Source organism: Gnatocerus cornutus, chromosome 2 (assembly GCF_029298725.1).
Source record: "Gnatocerus cornutus isolate USDA-ARS CGAHR chromosome 2, icGnaCorn1.1, whole genome shotgun sequence".
In the NCBI taxonomy this organism is placed as follows: domain Eukaryota; kingdom Metazoa; phylum Arthropoda; class Insecta; order Coleoptera; family Tenebrionidae; genus Gnatocerus; species Gnatocerus cornutus.
Genome location: NC_142234.1, coordinates 14,907,885 through 14,931,381, shown reverse-complemented (window position 1 = coordinate 14,931,381; position 23,497 = coordinate 14,907,885). Strand labels below are relative to the sequence as shown.

Genomic DNA, 23,497 nt, shown 5'->3' with positions numbered 1-23,497 from the left:
TCATTTCAAACTAATCTTCAGATTCTAAATCGGCAAATGGAAGATTTTTAGTGTCACATGACAAACCATCCATAGCAAATTTTCTTTTTTTTCTTTGTCCGTGTTGCTGTAAACATTTTATTTATATTTTTGATTAAATTATTGTTTAAATAAGCAAATTTAATTTCTAAAATTTGAATTTTATTAGTAGCAATTAGAAAAAACAAGTTATTTCACATTTATTTTTAAATTTTAATTATGACCGACGCCACTGCATTATTTCCAGTTAACGTCTCGCCATCTGTAGTCAACACCATAATGCAAGTGAATTAGATTCCTCCATTACCGACTTTACACAATGCTTGTCAACAACTGACAACAACAATAACCTATGTAACCTATGTTCGTTCCCTTTTGTCATTTATAAAAAAACAATCTGTCAAAATCCTCTGTGTTGTTGTTGTTAACTTCCCATTGTTTACAAGATAAAAAGTGTGTGCTGTGCGGAGACAACTAATTGGTGTTAGTGATCCATGAAGAGGTTAATTGTTAATGCGTATTAAAATAAATAAAAATGTCTGTTATTAATACGAACATTACAAAACAACCGTTGAAATTAATCGAAGTGCCTTTAAATAAATTTAGCGAAGAAGTCATTCCTCACCATCAGAATATTTATGAGCAGCATAAAACGTTTGTTCTAAAGGTATTTTAATTGTATTTGCTAGGAAGTGCTAGTTTTTATGGATACTGACATATAAACTATTGTTCTTCTGCAAAGGTTTTTTTTGTTTTACTCCTCAAAACACAAAGAATTTCCATTTATGTTGTTCTGGGCGTATATAATTTCATTTACTGTAAAATATCACCAATATCTTCTGTTATACCAGACACTCTTGGGCATGTAATTAAATAATAGTAATTTTGTTTATTGATGGGCGGCAATAGGGTTTTATTAATTATAATAATAATAATCGTAAAATACAATACTTGAATTATCTATTGTTTTCTTCTTTTAACATTTTTTACATAAATTATGTCACACTGAGTAAAACATAAATTATGCATAAAATGTAGAACAAAGCCCTCTGTTATCTAAAATAGATAAAAACGTGTGAGCTGCATTGTTACGAATCAAGGTTGTGTTTTCTTAACAACTCCAATCAAATATTGATGCTTTCTTATTAGGAACACCATCGCCACGAATTTATGAAAATTAGTTTTAATTAATTTTTTTTTCAGCTGCTTTCACAGAGCAATGCCGCATCTGTTCGCCAGGAAGTCAAAAACAAAAAGCGTGTTGTCAAACAACTAAAAGATTTAATGTATGAACTTGACACTCTAAGAGCACAAGTGGAAGATGCAGACCTAGATAAATTCGACACTAAAACCTTATCATTTAGAAAAATCATAATCAACTTAATTTCGGGCTATACTGGTTCGTAATGTCATGTTTCTCTTCCCTGGTTCTACCTATTTTTTCCAGACTTAGAGAAACGCAGCTTGGCTCTCGATGCAAGTCTACGTGAAACGGAAGAATCTCACCCTTTTGAAGGGGCGTCTCAGATACAAATTCAAGGAAGTTTGGACGAAGTAAAGTTAAAACAACGACAAGAGTTGTTACATGACGTGGAAAACGTACAAAGAGAAGCAGAAGATTTAAATGTAATTTTCAATCAGTTGAATCAGATGGTCGACCATCAACGAGAAAATGTAGATAAAATTGAAGAAGTCAATGACGATACGAAAGAAAACGTGCAGTCTGGGCTTAAACAATTAATAAAAGCGCATAAGTATGTTTGTTAAGTTCTTAGATTTTTAAGTAATTTTTTGTTGTAGGCTGAAGACGGCGGCGTATCCAGTAACGGGGGCGGTTTTAGGAACTATGCTTGGGGGACCTATTGGTTTAGTCGCTGGGGTTAAAATTGGAAGTATAGCTGCACTAGGATGTGCCATTGCCGGTTATACTGGGGGCGCTTTTTTCAAAAAGAATCATGCGATTGAAGAAGGGCCTCAGGAACCACAGGAGGTGCCAGGAAATGAGTCGGTTGATGGGACTCATGAAAAAAAGGACATTTGACAGTGTGTTTTTTGCTAAGCAATATTTTGTAAATGGGAAATTAGATAAAGATAAGTATTAAATTGTGTTTCTGAGGACTGTTGGAAACATTCTGAGTTCACGCAGAATTCAATTTTTGGATTTAAATTAATTTATTTATTCGAGTGATTGATAAATTTTATGACTACAAGCTTAGTGGCAAATGTTATTAGAATCACTGCTTTTGTAATTTTAGATAAAGATTATGATAAACTCAAACCACATTGTGTTTACGTTACATCACACAGTAGGAAGAAATCGACCGCTTAACATTCGAGATTTTGTTTTATTGTTCAATTCCTAATAAACACTTTTGTTCTGCAAACTTAATGTGATAAGCTCGTTATTTTATTTATTGCTGTAACACATGTAAATGATCCAATTTTGTCAAATTTTATAGAATATATTGATTTTAATGCAATTTAACATGAGAATTCTGTATCTAAGAGCGAAAACCATCACTTTTCTTTCTTACTTACAGAATTAATTCATTTTACCAGTATGTTCCCTCCTGAATTTGTCGCAGAGTTATAAAATTATAGGAATTATAAGGATGGAATCACGAGGAGTACAGATAAAAACAAAAATAATTGTATTTTGGATCTTTATTAGGTACTTGAATTTTATAAAAAATTTGCCGATTGCGCACGTTTGATTGGCTGAAAAATGGTTACAAGTCACTTTAATACGATATTAAATATTTAATCTAAATCAAAGATTTAAGTTAGTCTACTATAATGACCTGGAAGAAAGAGAAAGAAGATATGAAAATGGGTTGTGGAACAAAGAGAGGTAAAAAGTATTGGACCCGACCAGTTACTTTTGTCTCAACAGTTGGCAACGTAAAAATTATAATATTGGTAATCGGAACCACGTGTGTTATCTGTCAAAATTGTCAAACCCAAAACAACTTTTCTCTTTTTAGTTTAAACGAATTTAGTGAAATAGTTTGGTTTTCGAGGATATTCCGACAATGGTAGTGAGAAAATAAGATCATGGTTCATCCCTCTGCCTAAATTTTTCCTCAATTATGACTTGTTTTTGTAGAATGAGTTGGATCTCGAAGATCTTGAATCACGTCTTTACAGTCAAGTTTATCACGGTGTTAATGAGGAACCTGAACAAGCCATTCCTCCAACAAACTCAGGGACAACCAATCTCTCAAAACCGACGAATGATATGAGAAGATCCGGTGCAAGATATTTCGGCCCGTGGAGCCCCGGAGCCAAGTTTCAAAAGCAAAATAGCGGAAAATCACCTCGCCGAGACGCGAATAAATCTGACAGTTTGTATGGTAAGAATTCCAGTAAACCAAGGAAACCAGAAATTGCGATAAATCAAGTGGTTGTGGTGAGTTCGAAAAGACCAGTGCCATATGGCAATTCAAAGCAAAGGAGTCGTGCAAAGTGGAAAGAAAGAATTAGAGAGAGAATAAATGAGAAGCGGCAGCTAAAAATGCAGAATATTGGTAACAGTATTGGAGAGGGGGGTTCTAAACACGCAAATACTAGTAGGAGTGTAGGACAGGGAAATGTTCAGGCAATAGTAGATGTTATCACTTTATCAGACAGTGAAGATGATAGTTGTGTCTTGTTGGAGAATAACTGGCCTGTAGTTTCTGTTGGGGACTCAGATGATGACGCTAAAAACAACAAACAAGCAACTGAAAATAATGATATTAAAACAGAGGCAGTGGTCAACTTAAATGACAGTCAAAATGATGATGTCATTTTTGTTGAACCTATGGTGGAAACCATTGAAATCATCAACATCGACGAGGAAAGTGAAAATCATGGGAAAAGTTCTACTGAAACTGCTTCATCAACTTCTTCAGACATCAGCATGGGTACTACTGCTGAGAAAAAAGCAGTAGACTTCCATAAAGAGCGTAAAGAGCTTTTAAGTACCCCAGATTCTGCCTCCAATGACTTTATTAGCACATCAGGAGTTGAACTTCATCAGCGAAATTTCAATTTCAGTTTGCACGGCTCTGATTTTAACACTGGCGATTTTGTAAAACCTGCTCCAAAACACAATGAAACTTGCGAAACTGAAAGTAGTTCAAGCACAACTGATGCCAATGGAGTGAACTTGATGAAGACCGTCGTTTTTAATGAAGTCGATTTCCCAAAGGATGATATTTTTGCGGAAAATAATTTGGAGAGTTTTGGTAACTTTATCACTCCTCTGAGAAATAACGCTGCAGTTGTGGCTACACAATCTTCTCCTGTGCGTATAACTGAGACGCAAAACAAAAATGTTTATTCCAGTGACAGTAGTTCAGAAAGTGACTTCGACGAGTCGGAGAAAATGAAAGACGTTCATCAAAAAAATAAACAATTACCTGAGCTCTCACCTATGCAGTCAAATTTGGATCAAGGAAACAAAGATATAACTCCACAAGCGCAGAAGAAAGGCAAAAAATTAAACAGCATGGGCAGCAAATATGACCTGTTAGACTCAAGATCTGAGACACCAACAAAAGATCCAAAGCAAAAGTCAAACAAAAAGAAAAAAAAGAAAAAGAAGAAGAGCGAAAGCAACGAGGAGAGTTCCAGTAACGGTTCTAGAGAATCTCCCATTCCACCAACTGAAAATGAAGGTGATGATGACATCAAGCGAAAAAAGAAGCGAAGATCTAGTTTCTTGGAAGGCGGCGCGAATCAGAAAAAGAAGATTGTTGCAGATGGAGAAATGACTGCAGAAGCAACGACTACTGACGCTGATCAAGAGGAATTTCAAAACAAAGAAAGTGACTCTATTGTTCCTTCAACCTCTGATCTAGTTTCTTCTGATGAAATAAAAAAGGAAACTGAGAAAAAAGAAGTTGAAGTTGAAATTGGTTCTAACAAAACTGATAGTAGGACGACCAGCTCTTTGAAAGAAGAACCTCAAGATTCTAATTTAACTGGACTTGTCGTAATTGACCAAACTGACGACAACGAAATGGTAATATCGTCCGATTCAGATTCTGTTCTTTCGCCTTTACTAGAACACTCGGACATTCAACTGAATTGCGAAGATCTTCTGAAAGATAAAAAGCTGTCGACCTCTGATCCTTTTTTAAGTTGCGATTTTAGTGTCACGGCGCTTCAGCGCAAGATGTCTGGTATTATTTGTAGTTTTTACCACGAGTTTTTTTTTAATTATGACTTTTAGATGATCCACGACTTTGGGAAATACGAAATGTTGATAGGTACCCTAGTGAGAGAAGTCGTGGTCGCAGATGTAACAAGTGCAAGCAGTTTGGTCATAGCGGCATTAGGTGTCAAGCTAGAATAGAGCCGAAGTGTACCTTGTGCGGAGATAAGGGACATTATGAACCGAGGTGTCCCAACAAAGTTTGTACACAGGTAATGAAGCATAAAAGTTTGTTTGGTCTAGAAAATAACGAATTCAATTTCAGTGTGGACACCGCAGTCTGTATTCGACAAATTATTGTACCGCCTGCTTCAAATACCGGAGTTACCGATGCACCCTTTGCTCCATGAAAGGTCACCAATCCGACGTCTGTCCAGATCTTTGGCGGCGATACTACCTTACGGTGCGTACAAAAACCCAAACAATATTAATAAACTCTAATTTTTCTTTAGACCGAAGAGGGCCCTATAGTTAAAAACAACACCCCTCCCGTAAAGGATGCACGCAAAATGTGGTGTTCTGGCTGTGCTCAAAACGGCCACTTGGAACACGAATGTCAGTTCTTCAGATCCGTTTATCCATCAGCTGATCCGTTCATAAAGAGTTTTGAAGAGGAACCTACACGATCTGTAGCGAAAGTTCCATTTTATGAGCCACCAGAGCCGATTCCATCTCACCATAGAGCAAATCAGTTTCAAGAGTATGATCAAAGACATGTAGGTAACAACTATGGCCACATGAATCCTCATTTAATGAATCCTTACATGGATGGGATATTTGTCGCTGGTCAAGAAAATTTTTTTCACCCTATGGACCAAGGCCTGGTCCGCTACCCCCTAAATATATACCCAGGCAATCAAAATCATTTCGATTTTAACAGTGATTTGCCAGAGTTTATTACTTTAGAATCGGAAATTGAGCCACAGGAAACGTCGAGTTTGAAACAACCTTTATCTAAATTTTCAAAACGAAGAAATTCAATGTTTTTTAATTCGTCGGCTCTGCATCTACAACATTTTATTAAAGAAGAGCTGCAGAGGTTGTCAAAATTATCTTTGTTTTCGAATAAAACAGTGAAGGAATTGAAGAAAAATCAGGCGCCGAGAAGAGGCGATCATAATGGGAGAGCCCAGTATTTTGAGATGCTCAATATGGTACTGTTCGGAGTTTTCAATTTAGGTGACGGCAAGAAGCATTTAGAGAGACTAAAACGGTTTAAACGAGATAAATTAAAGTCCAGGTTAGATCAAACTGCAAGAAGTATGTTATTTAAATCTTATATTTATATTTTTGGAAATAGTAAACATAATGGTGTACAGTACCAAGAGTTATTAAGAAAAATTTAATAATGAGGATTCATGTTTTACGATGATTTACTACTAGAAAGGCCCTTAAGGACACAACATTTTTTAAGGCTTTTACTTAATTTTTAAAGATAGCTTTATTTTTTAATTTTAATAAAGAAATTGAACCTATACAATACTTACTTAAATATTTTGAACAACTAATTAATCCATTTAACAAAATATTTAAGTAAGTATTGTGTACGTTTAATTCCTTTATTAAAATTTTGCTCAATAGGTTGATTTCTAGAATTATCTTTAAAAAGAGAGTAAAAGCTTTAAAAAGTGTTGTTTGCTCTTCAGCACTTACTAGTAGTTGGTTTATACCAAAAATTTATATTCTGTTCAGGTATGCATAATTTGTAAATAAATTTATAGTTTGTTCGTGAGATTTTTATTTTTCTCCTTCAATACTGATTAGTGGCTTAAGCATGGAGTTCACGTATTGGTCAATATCAGCAAGTGGTCACGTGATAATACGAATGGACCAATGAAAAACGTTTAGGTATGTAACTCAGTTTTGCAGATTCTAGGTATAGTTTGGAGAACCTGTTCGACAGGTGGCAGCACTGTCTTTGTTTTCAAATTATCCAATCAGCTGATCGTCGATGACATTTATTTCCCAAATGCCTGTTCTTGTTCTTGAAAAAAGACAGATTTATGGACCATCTTCATGTATACAACAAAGACAAACAGTAGTGTAGAAAATGGCAGGAGTAGGTACAACAAATTTTGATTGTTTAGAAATTAAGACACGTAGTGTAGAACAAACCCTTCTCCCTCTTATTAAACAGGTAATTTGGCATTAATTCTTTCATTTCCATGTAACATTCAGTTATTTTTTTATATAGATTTATTCTGCACGTTTAATTTTACGAATTGGGTGTGCACTTTGACAGCTATCAATTATTATGCTATATAGAAATGATTTTTAGGAGGTAGCTAATTCGGTTTGTCTTTAGTGCATTGTGTGGGGCTTTTGTAGCTGTAATTTTGCTTCGAATAGTGTAGTTTTTAAACGTGGAGTTTGAGGTTATGTTTTTTGTTTATTTGAAACATGTGATTGTTTATACGCAAGCGTGTTTAATTTATTATTTAGGGGAAACTCCGTCGTCTACGCGCTTTCCAATTCTTAACAGTTGCTCAAATTAGATTATAATCGAAGTTTGTATTGTTGAAACCCAACTCATTTTGTTTTACTCGTAAAACACAAAAAAAAATATTGGAGTATGTGATAATCTTACTTTGCTTGTCTTTGATTGAGACTATAAATGTCAAAAATTCAAATTTGTAAAGTGGCTGTCATTTATAAACTTTTATTGTTAATAATGGCTATTATCATTGCGGACATTTTAAACTGAACGTGGAAAACCTTGTAAGAATCTTTAGTCCGCTCTAAATAAATATCCATATTCTTGCTGACAGGGCTGTTCCTTTTGTGAAGTTCTAATCTATTCTAAGCAGAACATTTGCAATCAATGCCCAACCTTATAGGCTTCAAAGATCGTAAAGGAACTTTATGTTCGCCTTTTATTGTGTGGAAATTGTGCCTTTAACCACATTTTGCAGCGATCGTTATATTGAGATTGAGAAGTTGATAAATTGGAATTGAAATTGCTGCAGACTTTCTGTTCTTTTATGAAAAACTCCCACATGAATGTAAGTTATACCTCTTATCTGGAAGATGTTTAGTTTTCAATTTATTTGTAATGCCTCCTAGTCACGGTTTTTGCAACATATAATATAACAGTGAAAAAAAATTAAAATAAGGTGTAGGTCTACTGTAACCGTAAAATGACATGCGACCATTGATTGAGACGCATTGACATTTTCATCACAGAAATCTTTGAAGTTCATATATTTTTATCGTCCGAGTTTTTCGAGATTCAGTTTTCTGAAATTACCGATGTGTTGCAACAAATAATGTCTGAGAAAAAAAAACAGATAAACAGCAAGTCGACTTCAATTTCTAGCACTTCACCATAAATATAAAAAACAGGCCACAGGAACACCCCGCTAATCCGTCACGAATATCAAACAACCATTCCCAGACGATAGACGGCAATCAACTAAAGAATTTATTGATAGTTATGTAAATTCTCAAAGCAAAAAACTTATCTGAACAAAGAACTTTTTTTGCACAAAAACGAGCAAAATAAAGTACGAATTTCCTTATCTCTACCAGTTTATTATTTATTAATTAAAATTGAATTAAAATTCACATACAATTCTAACAAATAGTGGACCCGAAAATTGAAAGTGCTTAAATTCGTTTATGATGAGAATGACCGAATATGTTACTAATGTTTTTTATTCGGTTCATCTACACATAACTATACAACTATAGCGAAAGGGGTATGAAGGGGACCATGAAATGTAATTACAGCGGTTACATATTTGTATTGATCAGAAATTCGGTCATATTTATCATTTATTGAAAATTAGGTTTTTCTTCTTTTTTTCCAACAAAATTAGACTTTTCCTCTTATTGGCGCCACTGATTTAATTTTTTTGGTCGAAAGGCTACTTGGATTTTTGTAAAATTCAAAATTGGATTGAACGAATCTAATTGGACAATTTAAAAAGCTTTTTAAGTAAAAATAAAAGTAATTGCGAATTTCATGATAGTTTACCTTTCTTTATTAGCTATTAGTCTTTAGCCGTAATGTTACATCTAAAACTCAAATTTGGTTTATTTGCACCCAACTCCTCCGTCTTTACATCACACTTTCAGCCTTCAGAAATAGCACAACCAACTCCAATAAAAATACTTTATGTTCGATTTTATAGAACGGAAATGTCTTCATGCATTCTTATAAGCTTCCAAGGTATAGCACATAGTATTATTATTCTATAGAAGTTCGAAATGAAATTTTTTGCTAAAGTGCATCTCGACAATCTCATTTCAGAAGTGACAATAGCGGACATTTAAAAACGGTGACATCAGTAGGTAACTCGGTTATTGTTGAAGTTAGTCAACAAAGTTTCTGGGTTTTCTTGATTTTCAGTTTCAATGAATACTAAATAGCCAAGGTAGATGTAGTATTTAGCATACTTGAATAAAACATTAATAACATTAATTTTCCGACACAATCAAGTAGAATGTCTGCTTACTGGTTATTTAATTAAAACCAAAAATTTTCCCCGAGTTCTTGTCGCCTTATCCACTTACCCGTTTAATGGTCCAATGAAACGGAGCTAAGAGCGACTATAAAAGCATAATTCAAGTGATAGTAGATCGTAAAATGGTTTGATCGGGATTTCTTGTTTACATGATCTCAATGTTAGTAGTTTGAGATTATTCGATTTCACCTCATGGGAATTAGGTTGGACGTTCGAACACGTGGCATAGGATTTGATTGGATCATGTTATACTCAGTTTGTTGGCGAAATAAATTGACTGCTGACAGATTCAGGAAATCGAGGTGATAAATCGCGCAAATTCATCTCAGACCTGACGGGTTATTGATTCTCAATTTTGAATGAAAAGCAAATTTGTTCATATTGTAATTACATGACTGTTGAAATTAATAAAGATTTTGCTCGACGTCGATTATCGCGGGATTTCTTCCACATTTCTAATTTATTGATTCTGGCTAGGCGGAAATACTCCCGTCAAAGTTACTAGTTTTACCAGGAAATACATCGTGAAATTGATGTAGGATTTAATTTGCTGTTCAAACTTTCATGATTTTGTTGGACATATAATTTTAGGATTTTATGAAAGTTTCACCTTTATAAAGCTGGGGCATAGTTGTGGTTGAAAACTATTCCTTTGTGGTTCTTAATTGGAAAACTTTGATTACTTCTAAATGGTCGAGTATGAAAGATTAATTCTTAATTCAAGGTGCATCAAGCCATAGAAAGTCTTAAATTTTCTCTAATCCGCGCAAATGTAGGTCTTCGTCGTTTATGTAAAGCAACGTCATAAGTCAAGTTCTACCATGCCAAATACGTAGTTTACTTCTCCTGGAATAACCTATATTCTAAGTTACTTTTTATGTGTCTGTCCTGAATGTTGCCGCCGTCGCTGTCGTCGAACCGCGCTTTGTTCATCTAATTTATGGATCGCCGTTTAAATGTGGGAAAAAATTGGGTTAAGGGCATCATAAATCCCAAAAATCGTTGAGATATTCAACGATATATTTCAGTCATACTGCTCCAGTCTTAATTAAATTTCCCTGCCTTTCTCGCTCGATAATATTTCTTGTATTTTATTTGGTGGTAATGATGGTGCCATTTATCACAACTAAGATCCGCTTGTAACTTTTTTCGTGGAAATAATAAATTGTGGATGCTTTTGTACTTTGAAGTTGACCTCTTAATCACTATCGAACCGCGGTGAATATTTCAATAAAGTTTAGATGAGACGTAGAATATCTCACTGTTTTCACGTCTGCTAGCTTTATGATTATCAATGTGCACTGAGCCGCCACTGTGTAAATTGCACCATCTGGATGAAGGTGATACATGCTGATCTGTACTTTTGGGATTATGGTTGAGCTTCACTTCAATACCAGCGTCTTGTAGGTCGATATGCTCCACCGGTTTCAACAAGAAAACGGGCTAATTTATTGAGTTTATGAAGAAAATAAAGAACAAAATTCATATGAATAAAAGTAAGGAGCTGTTTTACTCCAACCAGAGAAAGATGAGAATTTAGTAGAGCCATGAGAAGTGACAGGCGGAATGAGAGTAGAAGCATTTGCCAAAAATTATTCATACGACCCAATTCTTTAATCATTCTGCTTCTCGTGAAGTGAAGTTTTTGGGCGCGCGGGTAATCTTATTTACTTGCTTTCAATTTCACCTCGGTCTCGTTACAGTATCAGCTCTAAATTTAATTTACTAGTTTTTGTCAATTTGTTGTGACAAATTTTGCAATTAAGTTTGCCGTAAACTATGAAACCGAAGTTCTGTTGTATTAGCGCAGTATGACTATCCCGGCGCATCCACCAAAGTGGTTTCATACTTTACCTCGAAGATTATATTACATGCCATTACACTGCGCGATTTCGATTGGTTGAAACCTCAGATAACTGCTGCGGGCTCTTCATGTGCTAGTGAGCATCTCTTCTTTATATCTATTATTCGTATTTCTCGTCTAACGACAAAAACCGTCACAACAAAACCGTCACAGTAAAGGTCATAATTTCTTTATTTCTCCCTACTTGTTCTCAGATATTTTGTTCTGTACATTTCGTGGCGGCACTATTGTGCGTCAAAACAAAGAGGCGGCAGCGTCGCCTCTGAATGTAAAGAAAATAAAAGATAATCCCGGTAGTGATTTTCTCGCATTTCATAATAAATCAAGTGAAAATAACGGAGGATTGTAGAAATTCATAACCACCTGTTCTATAGTGGGAATAAGAACTGACCAACTTCCTCGAATTCATCACAATGGAAACGGAAGAGGAAATCAAGAAGAACAGAACAAAAGACTGAAAGACTCGCAATTACTAGTTGTCTATACTAAATTTATAGCGATACGTCATTCCGGTTGGTGCTTTTAGTGCGATTTTTCTTGTCCTTATGAACAAAATTGTAGGAACAGGCTCAGGTTTTCCGCGCTTTACGTTACGTACTTCCCTAGCATCGTTTCTTTTTATTTCCCGGACCGGATGTTCCGTAATTATTTTAAATGTTTTGGAGACTGAGTGGTTTGTGTTGTTTCGGAATTTGGAACCGGAGATTTTTCTGTGGTATATTTAATTAAATGTATAAAATTTAATTCAAAGCTTCGATGTGGAGGCGTGCCAGATATTTTCTGAATGCAGTCAGTGTGGAAGCGATTTCGTGCTGGAATGATCAATACACATATCTGAATAAAATTTAAAATCCCTTTCTTTTGAAGACTTTCCGCATGATAAGATGGTTTCGGATTTTCGAGTAAGGATATAATAGAAGATTCCTCGATGAACGAACTGAAAAACTCGAATTCCTTTCAAATTATTCATGGGAGTTCGACAAAAATGCCACTTCTAGGATAATTTGTGACTTGTAGGGAGCGCTCTTGTAATGAAATAGAGGCATTTATGCAAATGGGGCTGCGGAAAATAAGTCAGTGGAGATGAAAATATAACATAATTTGATCTGTCTTCAAGTTTTCAAGAATTTGACGCTTTCTAGAAATTTAGTTGGTTCGGAGAAATTAACAATGTAGTTGGAGTTTCGGGAAAAACTTAATGATTGATTCGTTTAATTTTTATTGTTCTCGCGCAAATTATTTCAAAGAACTTCATTTTACAGTCGTGCCCGCCATAATTAGTAGTCATGTGATTTATTGTGGGTTTACATAGCACTAATGAATTACACCGAATCGTAATCTTATTACCCTTCCCAAAATTTCATTAATCTGCTCGTTACTCAGAAACACGTTAATTATTATACAAGATCTGACCGTTACAAATGGTTCAAATGCCCAAAGGTGTAAATCGTTTGCGGTTGTCGTTAATTAGTGTTTCCGTAATTGCGTTCATTCATTATTTTCCGATTTGTTCGTTTTTACGACAGATTTACATTTGAAAACGTCCCACATGCTTCGAGGCATTTTCATTAATATCAAATGCGAAAATTTTCTACATGTCACACCTGCTGTGGGTCGAGGGTGAGATGAAGGGGAGATCAATCTTCGGAATCGTCGTCTTTTTATCGCGAGTATATTTCATTTTATCGATAAACATATTTCGAAATGGAAAAAAACCGAAAATATAACGTTCAATTTTCTTGAAACACCAAACGGCGCGATATCTGTAGGGGTGTCTTGAGGGTGGTTATTCTAATTTTGAAAATCAAGCTAAACTAATGAGTTGCCTGCGCCTGTGTGTCCATATTTTCTGTTTAAATCTCCGCACTGGAGTTTTCGATTTTTGTTCAGAAATGTGGAGAATTTTCGGCTTTAGAGTCCCTTCCCAATCTCGCACTTTCAATAAACAAAAACTGGTTAGGGTTGTTTGCTCTTCTACTTTGCACCTCGAGGAATTCTATTAAAGGGATCATTTTCCTTCTAGAAAGACAGAAAATAATAAAATCTCTTCGGCGCAAAAAGCGGGAAAGCTTTCAGCTCGGTTTGCTGTTTCTTTCGAGTTTAATCGACTATTCCCAAGCTGACTATAATTCCCTTCTATTATAATATCAAAGCGTCCGTTGTAAATTGAGTGGCTTACCGTAATTGGAGATTATTCGAAACATTTTCATTAGCTTTTCTGTTGGAATTTTAGATTGCTACATGCATTTTGCAACGGAACGGTTTCAGTTAGTCCGGAATTGTAGGTACATTTACCGCTTGTCAGGTTTGTGGAATATGTGGGACAAGTTTTGAATAACAATGGCTGAATTTGTAAGAACAACAAACGTTGGTACGCAGTCAACTTATTCCAGCGGGGAACTTAGCATTGAAACGCGATCTGCGAATTTACTTTGATCTCGAATTTATGCTGTTCTTTGCCATTGTACCATGGAATTCCGTCTAGAAATATATAAAATTTAGTACTGTTTCATGTATCACACGTTTTCATTTAGCGCGCGTACTGGCCGAAAACGACGATTTTTTTCCCCTTAACATTAAAGCACAATATGTTCCCCCAGAAATGGCGCTATAAATCTCTTCAGCCCTAATGAAATGGAAATAATTCGCGTTATCTTCGTCACTCATGTGACGGTGTTTCATTGTTGGCTTTGGTCGCAAATGACAGAATCCTAAGTACTCACGTCATGTCACAATGGCGGAACTGCGGTTATTTATTAGGGTTGTCTCAATCTGCCATAAATTTTATTCTAGACAGTTAGACGCTTGTTTGTATTTCCATCTGAATATTTCCGGGTTTTGAGTCGATATGGCAGTAGATCAACGAATGAATGGATATAATTTCGTAAGAATTTGAACAGTCTGAAATATGTCCGTATCACGAAAGGATTTGCAAATGCAGCTGGGCAAAATAAGTGAAATTCTATGGAAATGACGTCAAGCATCGAGTTGTACCGAAATTGCGGAGAGTTTCAATATCGGTGTGTTTGGAAAACTTTCTTATCGTGCTTCATTTTTATTGTCATCGAACAACCAAACACTGGAAAGTAGAACAATGAGTTTGGTCATTTTTGCCTCAGAACTTGGTGGAAGTGAAAAGTATTGCCAAGGAAAGTTCCGGGATACAATACCACAACACGCAATGCTTGTTTTTCTAATTAACTTTCTGATCAATTAATTTAAAAGCTTTAGATAAGTTTTAATTGAACTCACGATACTACTTCAAAATCGAGATCGAGATTACATCGAGATTTTGTTACAAAAATTGAAACTACTCACCAAGTTTTTAGCTTTAGAAGTTTTTCGTAGTTCTTTAATTAAGCTTAAAAATTGATGGTTTGAATTGGACCTGGCCTCGATCTTAGTTTATCCTTCTATTAAAGTTAAATCGTGAAGTTTTAAAAGATATTAAAGTTGAAGTTTTTAAATTGGATATTAAACAGGTACCAGCCTATCAATGTACGAAAGTTTTGCTGTAAACGCGTTGTCAACAAAGATTTTTCTACCCATATCGTGCTCAGAGAACTCAACTTTAAAGCGTTATGACAGAACAAAAAGTGATTGTGGTTCTAGTAACAGAGATTGCTTGTCGATAAAATTAGATAGACATCGCCGTCGCGGCGTGGAACTCGAGTTGAAAATATTAAAACAAAACAATTCATTTACAATTAATTTTTCTTATTTTGGGGCTGGTACATCTAAATAAGCACGGTTTATTCTAAACGTGCAAAAAATGGAATTTTGTTGGGTGAGATAGTGCCGCTTTGTTTTTAGAGACATTTTAGCTTTAAAGAGATAAAATCAGGAATTTTAAATAGTCACGAAGTAATAAAACTTTTTTGTTCTGAATCCGTGTGAAGTAGCAACTGCTCGACCGCAGTGGCTGCGGCGAACTCCATTTGCTCTAAATCGTTTACAGAAGTTTTTTGATTTCTATAAGCTAAATTATTAATTTCTTTCACGTTTCCATCACTTTATACACTGAATCCTTACTATTGGAGTAGTTTCAAGTGAAGTGGGCCACCCTAAATATTTTTTTTATGCTTTATACATTCCCTGCAAATAATTTACCTTTGTTCTCACAAATTCACAAAATCGAGTGATATACATATTTGTCATTTGGTCGTCATTTTGAAATATGAAGTCTTAAGAAATATTAATAGAGAAGTTTTTACATATTAGGTATATCTAAAAATTTCAAGAATTTGTTTTTCTAGTCATTGCACACGAAATAAGTCAACACTTAGTATACTGAAACTAGAGTAGTCTTCCCTAAATTATTTTCAGGGAGTTTTTGAAGTACCAAAAAAAGTGGTTTGCTTCACCTGGATTTACTAATAGATTTCCTGAATGTGCGGGAAAATAATTATAATTTGACAATAGTTTCATTCTGATAAATTTTACTACTTTATTGTGCCGTTTCCCGTTTAATATTGATTAGCACTAGTTGCGTGATTTATGACGAATATTAAACTTGGTAGCATGTACACATTTTAGTCGTGGTTGATTCTGATAAACTCGTTAAAGCTACGTTGCAGCAAGAACATGCAGAGGAAGGCATCGATTATCGTGAAAAAGTCTACTTCAACGTCGCATTGGTTAATTCTGGGCAGTAATCTGATTATTTTTTCCCTATTTTTTCGAATATAAGGTGACGAATTTTTTATTGCTATAATTGCGTGACAATTTGCTATAAACTTGTCTGGTGCAATTTGAGATTATTTTTGTAAGATATAGTTTCATCGCTTTAATGAGATTATGCGTGTTATTGATGGTCTGCATGCAATCATAAGCACAGTTTTTCCAGGCGCATCCACCATTTTAGGCTACTGAAAAATTGATACATTGAGGGGAGAATAAGCAATTTGAGATTATGATCCTTATCGATCTTGTTCGGTAAAAAGATTCGGGAAGTTCGGGAGCGATTATCTCTGCATTTTTCAAAACAAGGAAACATCAGCGGGAGACCCTACTTTATGAGCGCGTGGAACTGTTTGGGGAATTACACTTGGAGAAAGTTCGGAAAACATTCTTCCATTTATAAGTATTCAGGGACATGGGAAATTTTTTGCTGTATTTTAGGATTCATACCTGAGATATCTTTATTATAGCTTTTATGGGGATTTTCCACGTTATCGTCGCCTTTCAATTAGAAACCGCCTCGAAAGTAATAAATTTTTCCGTCGTGAACATCCGCGTTATCACGACCTTCTTCCAGAAATAACCTCCTAAATTATTTAGACACTACGTTATCCAGCAGAGAATCTTTGTAATTTTTTACTGGTTCATGATACAGAACACTTGTACAAGTTTCCGCAAACTCTCCCGAGATAATTGAGTGGTTTTTCGTGTTCATTGGCGATCCAAATCAGACTTGTGCCGACCTTCCGATAACAAACGTTCCTCGAATTCGCGTGCTTTAATATCGGACGTCGTTTCGGCTGTAATTAGAAGTTTAAGTCAGTTCGAGGTTCTTCCTTCATTTGTAATATGGCGGGTGTTCGTTATTGAAATTTCAATCACGAAATGGTTTTCCGAGCTGAATTTATGCCTCTCGACAAGAATTATAGGCGTTGATGATGGTAGAAAGCCATGTCAGCTCATAGTTTTCCAACTGTATATTCCACTCGACCTCACATAAATCGACGATAAAATTGGGTCTTTTTGTCTTCAGATGGGGTTCTAATTAAATTGGAATAGTTGGGCTGGGCGCGAGTGGTCGATTGTTTGCTCCATTAATAAAGAGACTCGTTTTTCACACGAATCCAAGAAGCTGCCGTTGCTAAGCTTCATGAGATGTCTGGAATCTGGTACCAATTAGAAAAAACTGAATGGTGACTGTGAGCGGAATACCGGAAATGTAAAGTTTAATAAACTCGGAAATTTTATTACCCCGTCGCTTTGATATTAGTTTGAGATTTTAATATTTTCCCGAACCGATCTCAAAAGCGTCTCTTTTGGTGAAAATGTTAATTTGGAATTAATTGTGTTGAACCACTTTCCCAGTTTTTGCTTACTTCTCGCTTTATTTTGTGTTTCCTCGGGGAAGCAGCTACATGTTCCAACACCCTTCAAACACTCCTTGTCCTCCCATTGTTGTTTTTTTGCGAAATTTATGCTCCCCGGGTGCAATTGTTCTTTTCATTAGCCACTATACTGTTAAAATCCCTGTAATAAATAATGCTCCGTACATGAAAACCGCGAATTAGTCTTCCAAATTTAACCTCCCGCGTCATAAATCAAAAGTACATTGTTAATTCCGAGGTAAATGCAGTTAATAAAAACTGAACCTTGGACAAACTCGATACAATCTTACTTGAAGAGGGTTGTGTTTTTTGGTGTCTGAAAACATTATTTTCCATTTCTCAACGTGTCAGTAGTGCTTTACTGGTTTTGGCACTTCTCCAGGGGTCTTTACCTAAAATGCATCACAGTTTTGTCAAATATCATATTTTATCGGAAGTGATGATAAATGTAGAGTTTCTGGAGGAGACGCGAGACAGTTTTAACTTGAATTCGATCGATCTATTTTTCATTTTAAGTGCAATTCCTCGTTTATTTAAGTGTTTTTGTAAGTTGAGCTATTATTTTGATGTCGCGAATGATGTTATTGCTCTATCGATTAGATTAATCTGTGTAATTTTATGTACCGAAATTTCCGGAGCTTCGAAATTTTGCCCTTAGGCCACCACCTGAAATTTCAATCGCGTCGAATTCAGTTATTTGTAGACATCCGGAAATGTTCAGTACAGTGAAATTCTGCGTTAAATGAGTATCATTACCTTAAGTTTGCTCCATTAAATAAGAAATAAATCGACGAAAATACATTTAAGCCCGATTTTTTTTCGAAAAAATAAATTTTTGATTCCGGGATATGTAAGATCGTATTCTTGGCATATCTATTTATCATAGTTTTTTTTTACTTTTTGCTCTTTGGCTACCACCCGAAATTCCAATGTAACTGATCGATCTATTTTTCATTTTAAGTGCAGTTCCTCGTTTATTTAAGTGTTTTTGTAAGTTGAGCTATTATTCTGATGTTGCGAATGACGTTATTGCTCTATCGATTAACCTGTGTAATTTTATGCACGTCAGCAGTTACTAGATGATAACTAGAAATTAGTTCCAGTTGATGAAGTAATTTCCAGGTAATTTTTATAGCGCCATTCAATACTGGAATGAGCTGAATTAACGTTCCTCTGTGTGAGTGCCTTTTGTTCTTTTGAATCTCAATTTCAGTAAATGTATCATTACCGGAAGAAAAATTAATCTCCAGCTGTCACACGGTATGAATATAAACTTGATGGGTCCAAGAAAACGTTCCATAAATCTTGGCTTCAGTCTCTGTGTACAAGACAGTTGCGATTATTTTTCTTGCAAAGTTAATTTGTGATTTTAAAGATAGGCGAATTTCACTCGAAAGTCATTTACTTGTCTGAAAACATTTTTTCTTTGGTGGATAATACGGCTATCCGAAACTTCCGAACTTTGCCCCAGGTTCCACGTAATTATTTCGGTGACAGAGTTTGCAAACTTAAATTATCATTAGAGAATCCGTGGTGAATATTTTATCAAAAGGGACAGATGTTTGCTTCTGGAAAAGTGAATAAAACTGCCACTATAAAATATTGAAAACATTTATAAACAGACCGCTTGGATCGCAAAAATTAACGATTACTTTTGAAAGGAAAAGGCCGAATCGTGGAGATTTATTGAGGTTCTTTATGTTATGTCATGTCTCAGCAGAACTGAGTTTTTTGGTGTCTAACTTACCTCGTTTTTGCTTGAGTGTTTTCGAAGTGAAATAACTCCACTAATTAGAAATGTAGTTTCTTGCAGGCAAAGTCCATTTTTTAAACTCCGAGGATCATAAATCACAGCCATGTAAACATAGTTTAAAAATACAGTACAAAAGGAATCGAGGATATTGATTTAGAAAAGTAGGTCCTATACAATCTACAGAGAATGAAACTTGGTCAACGAGCAAAGAAAACATAAAAAAAGATAATTCAATTTAAGTTCCGCTCAAAGTTAAGTTTGTATTTATTTTGTAAATGTAAGGTAAATGGCAGCCAATCTTGATCGTTTTGACTGGAAATTAAATGTTTCTTTGCATTTTGTAATACAAGTTGAACGAATTTTCTGTGTTGTTTCTTCACAAATATTTTATGCGCGTTTGGTAGGACATAGTCATGCCAACTTTATTGCTCTCTTGGGGCTGCAAAATTTATGTTTCAGAGCGAGAGAAAAAATAAATTACGTTGGAAGGGTAAAAATTAAGCGATTGTTGTTTAGGTCTGATTTAACTAGGCCAACAAAATTGGTAGCGAAGATAGCGATCATGGTGCCGGAAATTCTGGAGTGTCCCAAATAACTCATTGTTCCCTCCTGAAAATTTCGATACGGTCCACAAAACTTTCTCGCAGCTGAATATACATTATCCTCTTGTTGGCGTTTGATAAAATCCCGTAATAACATCTCATTCAATTTATGCGGCAACATTAACGAGATTTAGTGTCCATAACGAAACAAAACGTTTTTTAATAGGTTAGAATGGCAAAATAAACTGGGACTTTACGAGACAGGTGATGAATTATCGTGACAAAGAAAGAAAGTCATCTGTTGCATATTTGGTGATTTTAGGTTGGTAACTTGTAAAAGCTTTGTGGGCAATTTAATTAGCCACCCACGTTGAATCATTCATGGTTGCGTCACGTGTATAACTTATATATAGAGAATATCGAGGGCGCGTCGAACGCCCACAAGTGGTAATTAGAGGAGCCTTGTGTTAGGTAAGTGCTGGTCCTGCTCCGGAGGGATGATGAGCTTGCGCGAGTTCTTGGCGCGAACTCTCCGTGATCAATAGGACTCCGGAGTCCCGGACTCGAGTGCCACTGCAGTTAGTCTTCCCGGAGCCGCCGTGAGCAGCGGTTACTACTCCAACGTTCTTCCAACAACAATCATTCAGTATTCAAAAAGACACCAAATAATCAAAAGTCACTAAACTGATAAAAGACGATTCTGTTAAAACATCATCGCGGAACAGTTGACGTGCTTTCATCAAAATCTAACCAAATTACACTAGTGCTAACAATTTTCCGATTTACATGCAACGGTGACAGTGCGAACTTGACCACATTGAGCTGATTGTGTTTAAAATACCAATTAAAACTAAAAACCCTCACCGTGCGTTAAACACTGCTTGTCTGAGTCACACTAGAAAAAAACGAATTTGCATATAGATAAGCTCATTTTCGCACCACACAAAACTGGAAAAACCATCTGTTGATCTGGAGGAAACTTCGTAATTGGAAATGTGCAGCGAAAGTAGAAAGATGTACAAGTCGAAATGAAATCGACACGACTTTCAGGAGAAAATTCCGTTAGGTTACAATCAGGCGACAAATGTTTTCTCTTGGACGCTTCTGGGACGACCGAATATTCGAAACAAATTTGACTTGTGTGAGATCGTACACACGGACACAAACACTTAATACAATACGTACCTAAAATTTGTGATATTTTTTAAGTTCTAGTTGTAGTTTTCTATTTCGACCCCTAGTTCATAAAAGTAGACATATCAAGACTAGTGCTTCTCTGGTAGAATAGTTTCAAATCTTTACGAATTACTTCTACAATATTTCTACTTCGTAATACAAATGAATGATAATAATTAGTTATAGCTAGTTTGGATGTTTTTGCTAATCTAAGTGTCTTCTTAGCACGGTGTTGTTAATTCTTGCTGTTGTTTATTAATAAGTGATCGCTCCACCGTTGCCAAGGAAGCAATTGTGATTTGGGACATAGTGATATTTTCGAACAGTGACAATGAGTTTATCGCGCTCCTGCTTGTCTAACCGGACAATGAATGGAAAGGTAATTATAGTAGATTTAGAGCACGTGACAAACTATATTCTTGTTTTATATTCCATAAATTTTTATTACGTGTTGCTCTATTTTAGCGGTACTAGCAACAACGTGACGTTAATGCAACTACCGTGTACTTCATTTATTTTGTTCATCTAATTATTGTTTTAAAACATGTTTCTACACGAAACTACTTTTATGTTTACAAATTACTGACGTTTATGGGAGAAATGAGAGCAGTGCTGTTTCAGTGCTAATAATTTTGACTTTCTCATTGTGGTAAAATGGAACGACTTAATACAAAATGATTTATGGAACCAAAGATGAGGATGAGAATTAAACAGGCTTTTTTGGCTAGACCTATCTAAACATCGCTCACCATAATATATCTTAGTTTCAAATGGAAGATTATGTGAGGAAAAATGGTGGATGCGCCGGTTTCAAAATGACTATAATTCCACTAATTAACTCTAGGGTGCTATTAATTACACTAGTAAAATCGCTTTACGATGTCACATTTCAGAAAAATTTAAATTAAAATGGGATTGCCACGTACAGGTCATAAAATTGTAGAAGAGTAGGATATTAAAATAGAACTTTTATAGATATAGGTTTGGTGCATGTGCCCCGAAATGAGAAATTTTCAAGTATTGATTAATCTATAAAACTATTTTTTTAGAAAGAAGAGAAAATAAAATTCAGTTGCTTAATAATTACTAAATACAAATTATTTCACAAATAATAATTAATTTTTTTTATTTTGTTACAATCCATGCATTCAATGGTGTCATTTTTACTAAAATAGTTATTACAAAGATATAAATGTAACCGTATTTTTGTTTAGTAGTTTTTTTTAATTAATTCTTCAAATTGTTAACACAATTGCCACTTTGTCAAGGTTAAAAGAAAACAGATCTGTCAGTAAAATCATCAAAACAAATCAAATTTTACATCAATCAAAACTATTTAAAATGTCTAATTAAAGTCAAAAATAGTACATATTTATATTCTAAAACAAGTTGCAGAATGGTATATATTCTAGCACTAGTTCGAGTGTCTGGAATTGGTCTCTGGGATTACGGTTTTTATTTAGAATTTTTCTTCAAAAGTCGAGCTTGGCACATAATCTTCATTTTAAACGTTTTTTTTTGTGGCTTTTCTTTTTTTTGGTGCCAAAATGAAAGTCTCTAAAATCGTTTAAGGATGAAGCGTGTTCTCGATTCATCGATTTACAATGAAGGAACTTTAGAAATCAGCGGGATTTGAAAGGGCTAAGTTGGATACCTGTAATGAATAAATGTCAAATTTGATTAATAGATGGCTCCACAAACAGTTGTCAAGTTTTTTACTAATCGCAAAATACAATGATGAAAAATATAAAGCTATAATAAAATATCTGCTAGTTTGCACTGAAAAATACCAAACCAATGACATTATTCTAATGCGGTAATATAGAAAAAATATTCCTTTTCTAATTCAGACATGCAATATGCACTTTATATCATTCTATATATCATATATCATTCTAGTTACCTGTCTATTGAATTGTCTAATAATGCAACCTGAATTAATTGAACAAAATCTACATAATTATTTATATTGGGAAAATGCGCCGGCGCTGGTTCAAACAATAATTTTGATTCCGAAATAATTGAATGTATAAATATTTTATTCAAATTGGGACGCTGGATTATAATTCTGAAAATCAATTTGATTTCAATTGCTATCCTGTGGGAGCTTTCGCAGTATTTTATTGCAAAAATATTTTAATCTAGAACATGAAATTAGTTTTTTGAAAATTGATAATTTTTCTACTTTCTTAACAGCATCGTGCGACGTTATACAAAAAATTTAAGTTCATGCTGTTAGTCTAATGGGTTTTATAGAAACTTGCCTGTTTGGCGTGTTCTCATAATTATCTATAAAATTCAATTTGCTCCGGGGCCTTATTTCCTATTGGCATCCCGCTCCTTTGACTAAAATTACCGCTACCAAAACGCAGCACATGAACAACTAATTAATGTCTTCTTTTAATTGAAAAAC

The 23,497-nt window shown here is 34.9% G+C and overlaps 3 protein-coding genes across 7 annotated transcripts in view; all 3 read left to right on the top strand.

Annotated features, from left to right (window-relative positions):
- The first annotated feature begins 316 nt into the window (after positions 1-316).
- On the top strand, positions 317-2,498 carry Syx17 (syntaxin 17). Its single transcript, XM_088029402.1, has 4 exons — positions 317-685; positions 1,222-1,417; positions 1,466-1,772; positions 1,819-2,498. The coding sequence occupies exons 1-4, from the start codon at positions 554-556 to the stop codon at positions 2,057-2,059; spliced, it is 876 nt and encodes a 291-aa protein (XP_087885528.1). The 5' UTR covers positions 317-553; the 3' UTR covers positions 2,060-2,498.
- A 430-nt stretch (positions 2,499-2,928) lies between these two features.
- Positions 2,929-6,945, top strand: LOC148179407 (uncharacterized). Its single transcript, XM_088029401.1, has 5 exons — positions 2,929-3,075; positions 3,125-5,186; positions 5,237-5,430; positions 5,484-5,621; positions 5,671-6,945. The coding sequence occupies exons 1-5, from the start codon at positions 3,073-3,075 to the stop codon at positions 6,562-6,564; spliced, it is 3,291 nt and encodes a 1,096-aa protein (XP_087885527.1). The 5' UTR covers positions 2,929-3,072; the 3' UTR covers positions 6,565-6,945.
- Positions 6,946-7,234: 289 nt separating this feature from the next.
- alpha-Catr (alpha-catenin related) overlaps positions 7,235-23,497 on the top strand; it is a 42,117-nt gene continuing 25,854 nt past the window's right edge. For 4 of the 5 annotated variants that reach the window (XM_088029808.1, XM_088029806.1, XM_088029811.1 and 1 more), the window contains exon 1: positions 7,235-7,355. In XM_088029808.1, coding sequence (XP_087885934.1) covers positions 7,269-7,355 — 87 coding nt within the window. In that variant the 5' untranslated portion in view covers positions 7,235-7,268. Of the gene's footprint in view, positions 7,356-21,347; positions 21,464-23,497 lie in introns of all 5 variants that reach the window. The other variant, XM_088029807.1, reaches the window with a different exon arrangement.

Coding starts and splice junctions, on each gene's coding strand:
- LOC148179407 (XM_088029401.1), top strand. Junction 5,187..5,236: donor GCTTCAGCGCAAGATGTCTG/GTATTATTTGTA, acceptor TATGACTTTTAG/ATGATCCACGACTTTGGGAA. Junction 5,431..5,483: donor CCAACAAAGTTTGTACACAG/GTAATGAAGCAT, acceptor ATTCAATTTCAG/TGTGGACACCGCAGTCTGTA.
- Syx17 (XM_088029402.1), top strand. CDS start 554: ATGTCTGTTATTAATACGAACATTACAAAACAACCGTTGAAATTAATC. Junction 686..1,221: donor ATAAAACGTTTGTTCTAAAG/GTATTTTAATTG, acceptor TTTTTTTTTCAG/CTGCTTTCACAGAGCAATGC. Junction 1,418..1,465: donor CTTAATTTCGGGCTATACTG/GTTCGTAATGTC, acceptor TATTTTTTCCAG/ACTTAGAGAAACGCAGCTTG.